The following is a 12,432-nucleotide window of genomic DNA, read 5'->3' as shown; positions in this document are numbered from 1 at the left end:
ATGAATTAAAATCCACTGTCATTGACACTGTCGACTAGTTCTAATGGCGAAAACATGCTTACATTTGCATGTAAATTAGGGCGAAAGCGAAAGGTCTGCTAAGTGCCCATAACTTGCTTTTTCACAAAGCGCTTCATTTGCACGCTTTGCATGTGTATTCCATGTTCCCAATGCTGAATTTCCGTATAATTGGAGCTTGCGTTCCTGTACGGTGCACACTCCAAATTCGACAATGGTACGACGTCAACTGACTATCGAAGATCGAGGAAGGGCTATTGCTTGGCTTCAGGATGGCAATACGCAAAGAAATGTTGCTCTGAGACTTGGTGTCAGTCAGTGTCGTTGGCCGACTGTGGCAACGGTACCAAACAACGAATTCTGTTCGAAATCGTCCACGTTCGGGAAGACCCCGAAGCACTACAAATAGAGAGGACCGCTACATCACCAATATGGCTCTACGTCAACGCACAACCACTGCATGCCGATTACGTGACAATCTGCGGACTGCGACTGGAAATCGAGTGTCTGATCAAACCATACGCAATCGTCTGAGAGCCAATAATCTACGCTGCCGTCGCCAGGCTGTTCGACCACCACTCCTACCACGTCACAGAACGGCCAGACGTCACTGGTGCACACTTCATCTGCGGTGGCAACGTGTTCAGTGGGGTCGAGTGATGTTCACTGATGAGTATAGGTTTAGTCTCCAGTTCAACGACGGTCGGGTTCGTGTCTACAGACGTCCTGGGGAGCGCTTCGCTGACGTTAACGTTAGACAACGTCACCGGTTCGGTGGTGGCAGCATCTCTATCCACCACAGGACCCCCCTCTATGTGGTGGATGGCAATCTGAATGGAATCCGCTATCTGAATGAGATTATCCGGCCGTTGGTTCTCCCAGGCCTTCAGCAGATTGGCGGTGGGGCAGTTCTGCAGGATGACAATGCCAGACCCCATCGCGCCAGGGTGGTAACGGACTTTCTCAGACAACAAGGTATCGCCAGGATGGATTGGCCAGCATATTCGCCTGACTTGGCCCCAATAGAGCACGCCTGGGACGAATTAGGCAGGAGAGTTCGGGATAACCATGCCCCTCCGGCCAACCTTCATGATCTGGGTCAACTTCTTATGGCAGAGTGGCAGGCCATTCCCAAGAGTTCTTCAGACGTCTGATCAACAGCATGAGGCAACGATGTGTCGAGTGTATTCGCGCCAGGGGTGGATTCACACACTATTAAACGAATGTTCTAATGTGTAAAATCCATGTTTGACAACCTTCAACTTTGACAGCATGTCATGTGACTTTCTTGTATACAGTGACGTTTATTTGTGGTTTTTTGTAAATATGGAACAATAAATTAAATTTTTGGTGTAGTTTACATCATCAATCTAATACACTCTGAAACTTATTTGGTTATAAATTTTTGACCCTTAAATTCTTTTGAGTAGTATATATTAACTGCCCCTACCCCCATTGAGGTTTTGTTATTCCTATTCCAGTTTGTACACAATTAGCTGAAAAAGATACATTTTCATATTCATATATAAATACTGTATACAGTACTGCGTAAAACAAATTTGGCTAAAGCATTTTCAATATGGCTAATAAAAATTCCATTTGGCTAATATTTTGGCTACAGGTATTTTTGATCCAGGGTGAGCCCTGAAAACCCATACTATTATGTATGCAAACAATGAGTTTCCTATTTGAATTTTTTAAAAATCACTGGTTCATGCTAATGTATGCAAACAATGAGTTTCCTATTTCAATTTTTAAAAAATCATTGGTTCATGCTATTAATATAACTATTAAACTAACCCTTAAAATACATATCGTACCATCATACAATTTCGATCGACATATGTTTTCGATACTTTGTAAAGGTTCTGCATGTATCGCGAGAGTTCCGAACGTTCCAGCATGCATGCTAATATTATCACTAACCCTAAGCCTGAATGCTGGAGCATTCGAAACTCTTGCCTGGCACAATTGCCTCTCGTCGCAAACATCATGCTGTCCGTTTACATGTGTCATGGTGTTGCGTAATCGGTAACATTTTCACTTGAAGTTGATGACTGATCAAAATAAACAAGGTAACATGATTTTGTACTTATTTTTAAACAGAAATTAAAATAAAACCTTTGCTTCTGTAGTTGAATCAGATTCTGCCAGTGAAAGCCTCATGTTTAGGTGGTTTCTTTAACTTGTAATGAAGACAAGTTGGAGAAAGACTGTCTGTTCCACGTGCTAGTCTAAAAAGGATGTTCGATCATCGCGACCTCTGGTATAAGGGGAATAACTCTAAATACAAAAACCAGTGAATGCCGTATTATAGATTTAAGTAAAAAAATTGGTGAATTTAAAGCGTCACCACCACCACCTCTAACGCATTATAATAAATAAATAAATAAATAAATATTTCCCTGATAGATTCGCAAATGGAAATATAGGCTATGTATACACACACGCACACACACACACATATATATTTGTGTGCGTGTGTGTGTGTGTATAGCCTGTATTTTCATTTGCTGTCATAAATTTACAAAGGTGAAAATAAATGATATTACATTTAGATTACGCTTGGTAGATGTTTTTGTAACAATGCTCTGCAGACATAATTCTTTGGCGTTTCTATTTATTCGGTTATACGCCTTTCACGCTACATGTCGTAGGATGTTTTTAGTACAATATGCCCAATAAAGATAATCTTTAGCCCTTCCATTTCAACTTGTCTGGTTTCTGTACCAATTAAGTGTACATTAGTAATTATGACAAATGTTTCACCAAGTTGAATCAAGTCGCGTCTAAAACAACGATTCTTACTCGAGACAGCGCAGAATGCGGTTGTGTTTTTCAAACGTCCAGGTTTATTTCTTTTTTAGGACTTTTTTGGCCGCAGTTCAAAATTTTATTGTTTTGTTTTAGTTTTTTTGTTGTTGTTTTTTTGTTTGTTTTTTGTAAACAGTCCGACGCAGTTTATTTTGGCAGCCCATCTAAATTGCTCAAATCACCTTAAAACCTTTTCGGTCGAGCAATCTAATTTTATTGTTTGGACTTAAATTTTTGTAGCACATTTTGGTCTTCGGTCTTTGACCTAGGCCTAACTACTAAACTCGTATTCCAAATTCCGCCAACCTCAAACTTATGTCCCCCCCCCTCTCGTCCCCCCTCTCCCCCCCCCCCCCCCCGGCCCGGACCATAAGATCGGACTTTAAACTTTTAGACCTTCGTTCAAAATTTTATGTCGAAGTTACTTTTTTTAAATATTATTAAATAGTCCGATCCTCTCTTCTTTCTCTTATTTATTTTTGGACTGTCCTTCTAAAATACTCCAAATTATATAAATATTCGGCCGAGCAGTCAATTCAATTATTTTTGGCTTGTAACTTATTTCTTTCTAATTTTAATCCTACTAATTTCTTTTACTAATTGCTATTTTCAAAATTCTGTCCATTTTCGGCTCCAACCCAGAGCGAGTTCTTAAGGGCTCAATGGGTAGGTGTAAGGCCACTACACCCTCTTCTCTCTCACTAACCACTAACCAACTAACAACTAACCCACTGTCCTGGACAGACAGCCCAGATAGCTGAGGTGTTTGCCCAGGACAGCGTGTTTGAACCTTAATTGGATATAAGCACGAAAATAAGTTGAAATGAAATGAAAAGGTAGGGTACAGTGGTGTCACAAGTGATTAAATAACTAAAAGAAACAACACATAAAACCAATATAAGTTTGCTACATTTATTTACATCAGCAAATAAATAATCATATACACTCACACATTTCAATCATTACTCAAACCATAGGCCTATTCATCATACATCAATGCACACTAACACAACTCCTCACACCCAAACCTTTCTCTCCATCACACATTTAACAAATTTCACCAGTCACCATCTTAGTACAGATGATCACCACACTACTCAATATTAATTACACACAAATACTACTCAATGTATCACATCACACATATAGCACCACGTAATATTTAAAATATTATGTATTCAAAATAAGATATCAGTGTCCACTTATGACTTCATATATCTTCATTAAAACAGTTCTTTTATAACACCCAGTCACTTTTCTAATTAAGCAGTATTGCACATACCACTTTCTTCCATTATCAACTATCACTGCTAATGTTTCAACACATACATGAGCACGTTGTTAACTAATACAATTATGAACTAATTGCACAACTCATCCTTCTCTTCACCTTCCGAATTCACCACACCTCCATTATTATACTTGCACAGTATAATAATAATATTACAAAACAACAATTCGTTGTTTTTATGTTACCCGAACATGGCTAATAAATACGGAACTTCATTTCCACATTACCACCACACTGCACTCTCTCGTGTACCATTCCTCCACGAATTCACCAAACCTCCACAAGCTCAACTCTCAGCCACATCTTCATTCAGGCAAGCCATCTCTATAACTCTGGATACATCTCCACACAAGCAAGCCATCTCTACATCTCTCAGTAGACACTACTTCTGTACCATCTAGAACAGATACCTCTTACAGTGCTGTAACCAAGATACATTTAATTACTATGATGTAACACCTTATTATTCCATACACTTTATATACCAATCAACTTCATCTCTTTACTCAATGTCCACATTATACAAGTTATACTAAACATTCATTATCCACATCTTTATAAAATTAATATGTCATTACCATACTACTACACTTTAACATAATACAATTATGTTTTATAACTATCACAAAATAACAATACATACTAAAATTATCAAGTATTTAATTACTTACGGTTAAGCATTAACCCGAACTATAAACACCAGTCTTTCACAAACTTCTGTCCAACTTTCACAAATCTTGTTCACTGTTCTCTCTCAAAAATAATTCACACTGCCCCCAAACAATAACTAAGTCATCTCTTTTATTCACACAGTCAGCTTTTCAGTTACCATCCACTCACTCCTGCTACAAGCTATAACAATACAAATTCCTACCTTGCCTAATTAATCCCATACCAAGAAACCTTTAGTTTCACGATCCAAGCTATGACTAATCTATTCCATTTCTCTCAACTGTACAACCTGTATTACCGTATAATTAATAATAAGTATTATACTATAAACTTCATATGTACAACTAAAAATACCACATGTGTACTAATAAACATAGTATAGTAAATCTACAAATAATTACTTTCAAATCACATTCTGCTCTGATTACCCTTGACTTGTGACAAGTGGATAGAATTTACGTCACTGAAGGAGAACATGACATGGGGGGGGGGGGGGGGGTAATAAAGTCTTCCGACGCGGAGACTTGCATTACCTATTTACTACATCGTGACATGCGAGATAATGTACGAGCGAGTGGACGAATCGTCCGTGGACGAATCGTCCGCATGACAATGAATAAAACAGTTAAAGGGATATTCCCGAGTTTGTTGCATTGTAAGATGTTTCCGACTAATAAAATATTTCTACGATTACACTTTCATATTAAATATATTTTCTTGTTTAGAATATCAGTGTCTGTATATTCAATGTGTTTCTGGTCGTCTTAATATTTGTAAAAAGCCCAAACTGGATTTTGTGTACAAATAATTTCGCACGGACGAAAAAATCTTTTTTAGGAAATAAAATGAAATTTAACATAGTACAAATATTAGAACGATCAGAAACACGTTTAATATACAGCCACTAATATTGTATGCAGAAAAATATATTTGATATGTAATTACAGTCGTCGAAAAGCCTCTGTTAATTGATAACATCTTAAAAATTGCCGCAAACTCAGGAATGTCCCTTTAATAAAAACTGGATATTAATGTTGAATTCTAACTCTATTTTGCTTTTTTGGTTATAGTATACCACAAAATAATGTTAAGAAACGATTACAATGTCAAAGAAATAACTATTAATATGTTTGAAAAAAATGCAGTCATCGAGTGGACGAATTGTCCGAGGTGAGTGGACGAATCGTCCGTGGACGAATTGTCCAGTGGACGAACCGCCTGGAAAGCTATATACATGTATATATACATGTGTATGTGTAGTGTATGTATATGTGTGTGTATATATATATATATATATATATATATATATATATATATATATATATGTATATATATATATACATACATGTATATATATATATATATATATATATATATATATATATATATATATATATATATATATATATATATATATATATATATATTTCTTTGTCATGATTAAATTTTGATAGCCTATAAGACTTTTACTTTACTTTTTTTTTTACTTTTACTAAATATCTAGTAAAACTAGATAAACAAACCTGTAGTGCCATCGGCTATTGGATGTCAAACATTTGGTAATTTTGACATGTAGTCTTAGAGAGAAACCCGCTACAGTTTTTCATTAGTAGCAAGGGATTTTTTTTATAAGCTAGTGGTGTAACAATACATCGAACTATTGATATGTTGCGACAGTCAGTGCCTCGATAGCAATACATCGATAGTTAATTGAACTAGGCTATCGATAACTATTGCAACTGTTTGCTCAACTATCGATAGTTTCGATAGCATGCATAGTGAAATATGGCCCATGACCAATGCATAATTTCACTACCTAGTGATATTATTACAAATAACGAAGTACACACACACACACACACACACACACACACACACACACACACACACACACACACACACACACACGCACACACATTCACACAAACACCTACCTACCTACCTGCATAATACATAGGCACATTGATTAATTGATCATCGGCTATTGGATGTCAAACATTTGGCATCTCCGACACACAGTTATTGGAGGAAACCCGCCACATTTTCCAACGCAGCAAGGGATCCCCCATATGTACCACCATCCCACATACTTTGATATACCAGTCGTGGTGCACTGGCTGGAACGAAAAACAGCCTAATGGGCCCGCCAACGGGGATCGATCCCAAACCGACCACGCATCAAGCGAGCTCTTTACCACTGGGCTACGTCCCGCCCCCTACATACATACATTCATACATGGGCGGATCCAAGGGGGGGGGGGGCCAGGGGGACGCGTCCCCCCCCAAAATTGTTCAAGTGCCCTCAAAATGTCCAAGTGCCCTTTTTGTTTGTAGAATTTTTTTTTTTTTAAGTAAACAATAATTATATTGTAGATAAATGAAATCAAGATTTTCGTGTACATGCGCAAGCTTGCAGATATGTGTCTGGCCTCAGATTACAGTTATCTTCCCATTTGGTTGTCGAAAATCCGGAAGTTTCACCGCGCAAGTAGTCTGCTGTTTGACTGTGATTATTTCATGGCAGACAGCTATGAAGTGGCAACTGTTTGACTGAAGTGACAGGGGATAGCATGTAGTTTGTAAACATGTGTAACTTGTTGACATTGAAGACTTGTTTGTGGTAATTCCGGCCCATGCAAAAGTAGTGCTTTTTGTGTAAAATGGGTGTACTCCGGCCTGGTTTAGAGGGTGTGTCTGTTTAAACCAATATGCTGGGAGAAAGAGCTGGACAACAGGGGTTGTCCTTTTCAGGGTATGTGTCCCCCATGCAGGCAAAGGTACATACAAAACTTCACGGGCCTGCTGATATTAATAAAAATGTTATAGCCACTAAGGCTATATAGAAACATATAGCGAAATTAATTGTGGTCTGAGGCCGTCTGTGTTATTGAGTCTCAATGGGGCCCCATTGAGGTTCTAACGCGAGTGACGCCAATTTACTTCATTATTGCTAGTATATTATGACGTAGAACTGTAGGAATTCATATTAATTGTAAATATCAAAACTTGTAGTAAGGTGCCCTTTTGACGAGTCAATGTGCCCTTCTTTTTTGGTCCCCCCCCCTAAAAATATTTCCTGGATCCGCCCATGCATTCATACATACATACATACTTACATACATACATGCCAGGTCTGCCCACTGTTTCATGCACGTAAGCGGGATCGACCGCGAAACTTGTAGGTCCCATGCATATGGCTGAATTAAAGAGCATCCTTTTTATGCATGCCTCAATAGTTCACAAGATATCGTGGCAAGTCTGCAATTTGCGAGCGATTCGGTGCCATAGGTTCGAGTCTCAGCAACGGCACGGAACAATTTGTGAGGCCAGAAAGGATTTAATTATCCCCTGCGCTAGTGCGTTAATATCTACATACAGCCTCGACATACATACAATATATAGATATGCATACAGTACTATCACTATTGCGATACTATCACAAAAGTATTTTAACTATCGCAATAATATTGTAATAGTAAAACTGACCGCAATAGTCACCCCTAATAATAGTACATTCCACGGCCTTTGATATACCAGTAGTCGTGCACTAATTGGGACGATGACCGGCCTCGGTGGCGTCATGGTTAGGCCATCGGTCTACAGGCTGGTAGGTACTGGGTTCGGATCCCAGCCGAGGCATTGGACTTTTAATCCAGATACCGACTCCAAACCCTGAGTGAGTGCTCCGCAAGGCTCAATGGGTAGGTGTAAACCACTTGCACCGACCAGTGATCCATAACTGGTTCAACAAAGGCCATGGTTTGTGCTATCCTGCCTGTGGGAAGCGCAAATAAAAGATCCCTTGCTGCTAATCGGAAAGAGTAACCCATGTAGTGGCGACAGCGGGTTTCCTCTCAAAATCTGTGTGGTCCTTAACCATATGTCTGACGCCATATAACCGTAAATAAAATGTGTTGAGCGAGTCGTTAAATAAAACATTTCTTTCTTTCTAATTGGAACGAGAAATAGCCCAGTGGGCCCACCGACGGGGATCAATCATCCCGCCCCTTGGGACGAGAAATAGCCCAGTGGGCCCACCGACGGGGATCAATCATCCCGCCCCTATGTACAAATGAATTTAAAACCGTTATATATTTTTTGCTAATTATTTCTGCTAATGAAGTGCTTATATTTAAAACAAATGAAGTTTCAGTAGGCGAAAAAAAAAAATTCATATCCCGATTTTTTACATTCCTGTGAAAGCAGCTCGGCTAGCCAGCAGAAAACACCTCAGAATAGCCCTAGAAGGGGTCAATTTTTCAAAAATCCAGACCCACCACCATGAGCTTCGCGCCTGCGGTGCTCGCGGTGTCGGGCTTCGCCAGACACCTCGACGCCCCCCCCCCCCCCCCTGCAAAATTTCCTGCGCACGCCCCTGGTATGAATACCATCTTTGTATAGCAATCGTTTAATAAAGATAATAAACACAATAATATTCACTTGCTACTGCCGCCGTAGCCCCCAAAGAAAGCGAGATCTGTAAGGGCCTTGTGGGGGTTGGGGGTGATGCTCCAAGAGAAATTTTGAAGTAAAGATGCTCGGATCAATTTAGGGTTGTATGTGAATCTTATTAAAAAGGGCTCTTTAAACGGGCATGGGTGAAGAAAAAAAAAGAAAAAAAGAAAGAAAAGAAAGAAAAGAAAGCAAAGCAAAGCAAAGCAAAGCAAAGCAAAGCAAAGCAAAGCAAAGCAAAGCAAAGCAAAAGAAAAGAAAGAAAGATTGAAGATAAAACAAACGAAACCCCGCCCCCCCAAAAAAAAAAAAAAAAAAAAAAAAAAAAAAAAAAATAATAATAAAAAAATAAAAATAAAAATAAAAAAGAAACAAAAAAACATCCAATAACACAAACACCAAAGCACAACCTGGATGTTTTAACACAATACAGTTGCATTTGGAAGGCAACTGGTTATTGACACGGTTATTGAGATGTGCACGGCCAGAGCGTGTTTTGTGTTACAAAACTACTGACCTGTACTGACTTGTAAGTGTCTTCAGTTAGACACTTGTTTGAAACATCTCACCACAAGCGAAACAAGCGCGCCATGTTGACTCCTTACTAACTTTATCAACTTCCCTTCGTCTTCACGTACTGAGGTTCGTTTCCTGGTACACGCAGTACACACGTGACGTGTCATTTGCCAGTCTCCCATTGTCATAGTGGTGTTATAGCGAAACCCAATAATAGAGAGAAAGGGGAAGGACATTCAACAGCAAATAACTCTAGTGTCAGATCACTTTTATACATTTATATCCCAGCACATTATTTAATCAGATGTAGTGAAGGTGTGCAAATATGGCAGTGGCGTAGCCAGGGGGGGGGGGGGGGGGATGTGGTCCTTAACCATAATATTATGTCTGACGCCATATAACCGTAAATAAAATGTGTTGAGTGCGTCGTTAAATAAAACATTTCTCTCTCTCTCTCTCTCTCTCTCTCTCTCTCTCTCTCTCTCTCTCTCTCTCTCAATCGTCTCGCAAATGCCCTGTTCGTGTATGTTAACACACTGATTAAAATCATGTTCGGGGTTGTTATATATATGAACATTCCAAGTTGAATTGACCAACGCAACATAGTGCACCGACAGCCAATTGCTGTTGCATATTATGTGCCAATCTGTTACGTGGAATCACGCAATATCAGGTAAATTTCCTATGGGTGACGATTTGACATATTGGCAAATTGCCATTGATCTATGTTAACAGACTGGTTGTGAAGGGCGCGGTTACGGTTATTTTAGCGCCGAACTATATCTTGCTGGCCAGTGGGCCGTAACTAGTTGGGTGACAGTTGCCCCCATAAACTATAATTTGGAAAAAGTGTCTGTTGAGGTTATAAGTGCCCGTTGTATCCAACTGAAAAAAGCCCATATTGTTGGGGCTCTGTTCTTTCTTTCTTTCTTTCTTGCTTTCTTTGTTTGTTTGTTTGTTTGTTCCTTCTTTCTTTTTTCTTTACTTAATCAAAGTTATCCAGCGGTGTCGTTAAACAAAACAAACTCTTTGCTGTACACCCCCCCCCACCACCACCCCCACCACCACCACCACCATTACTTTAGTGTGGACACGTGTATATACAGATCCCCTCGAACTAAAGTAATGTCAGCCTATTTCATAAAATATATTAAATGTGTTATTGACTTACTTGCAGCACGCAAGATGGGGTGAACACACACACAACTTTCTTTTGGATTCGCCCATGTGCTAACTTGTCTGTGAGAGTTTATGTAACATTGCTGTCTGTGGGAGTTGATGTAACATTACTGTCTGTGAACGTTTATGTAACATTACTGTCTGTGAACGTTTATGTAACATTACTGTCTGTGATGAGATTTGATGCAACATTACTGTCTGTGAGAGTTTATGTACCATTACTGTCTGTGTGAGAGTTGATGCAACATTACTGTCTGTGAGAGTTTATGTACCATTACTGTCTGTGAGAGTTGATGCAACATTACTGTCTGTGAGAGTTGATGCAACATTACTGTCTGTGAGAGTTGATGCAACATTACTGTCTGTGAGAGTTGATGCAACATTACTGTCTGTGAGAGTTTATGTAACATTACTGTCTGTGAGAGTTTATGTAACATTACTGTCTGTGAGAGTTTATGTAACATTACTGTCTGTGAGAGTTTATGTAACATTACTGTTTGTGAGAGTTTATGTAACATTACTAATAACTGCTCATCATTAAGGGTAGCAGTTTGGACGTAGTGGGTTTCTTCTCACATTACTTTCTCCCAAAACCATGAGAGTTATTATACTGAACACCTTGTAGGTGCTGATTAAACTTTGTCCTGGGGAGTCAATAAACACATTGAATTTTAAATTGTACAATGATTCCGCCCGTGACGTTACGAACTCATGGGAGTAATGCACTCGTCGGGCAACGCACGTTTAATATTATTAGGTCTGTAGGGACAATACCGATATAAATTCCATACAAATATACTTTAGGTCTTAGAGACCAAACTAACCGGGTTTAGTAATTAAGCCTGTTAATACCAAGATGAAGCGAAGTGTGAATAATGTGTAACGGATAAACACAATCATGTTAAAGGCGCTCAATCACGGATTTAGTGGGCCTTGTTTCTCTAAATATGCATTATAAATGAAACTTACATTCATTTGGAATACCAAACCTAGTTATTGTATGATCCAAAATATTTTAATTGAACTACGATCGAGGGAATTCCATAATACGCTTCTTTTAAAAAAATTGGAAGTCTTCTTGTGATGAGACATAAAAAATACGGAAAAACAGATGAGGCTATATATACGACAACCGTATAATGTATTTTTGGATTTTATATAAACGATCACCGTGTATAGAGACTTGGCAAATGAGGGCCGGCAATAGTAGGTATCTCGCTTTACCGTTAATATAACACAATTTACTGATGCAAAATACAAACACACCTACAATTTTAATAAACTCGTTTTTACACATCCATGCGTTATTTTTGGTTACACGTGGTTGTTAACAGATGTACGTGTGTTAACAATTTCAAGACATACGACTGGCTGTTCCTAGGTGATGACCACGTCACCAATGCCATACAACCAATGAAAAACTACACGATGGAAATCGATTAGACTGTGACGTATAGTTAACCTGACATTCATGTGTCTGTGACACGCAA

The 12,432-nt window shown here is 38.9% G+C and overlaps 1 protein-coding gene across 2 annotated transcripts in view; it reads right to left on the bottom strand.

The window, feature by feature from the left end:
• LOC121378459 (nucleolar RNA helicase 2-like) overlaps window positions 1-2,296 on the bottom strand; it is a 76,783-nt gene extending 74,487 nt beyond the window's left edge. For both annotated transcript variants that reach the window (XM_041506633.1, XM_041506634.1), the window contains exon 1: window positions 2,140-2,296. In XM_041506633.1, coding sequence (XP_041362567.1) covers window positions 2,140-2,184 — 45 coding nt within the window. In that variant the 5' untranslated portion in view covers window positions 2,185-2,296. The remainder of the gene's footprint in view (window positions 1-2,139) is intronic.
• Window positions 2,297-12,432: the final 10,136 nt, after the last annotated feature.

The sequence above is a fragment of the Gigantopelta aegis genome, chromosome 8, assembly GCF_016097555.1.
Source record: "Gigantopelta aegis isolate Gae_Host chromosome 8, Gae_host_genome, whole genome shotgun sequence".
NCBI classification, from domain to species: domain Eukaryota; kingdom Metazoa; phylum Mollusca; class Gastropoda; order Neomphalida; family Peltospiridae; genus Gigantopelta; species Gigantopelta aegis.
Note: the sequence above shows the minus strand (reverse complement) of the source record. Positions and strands in the feature narration are given on the sequence as shown.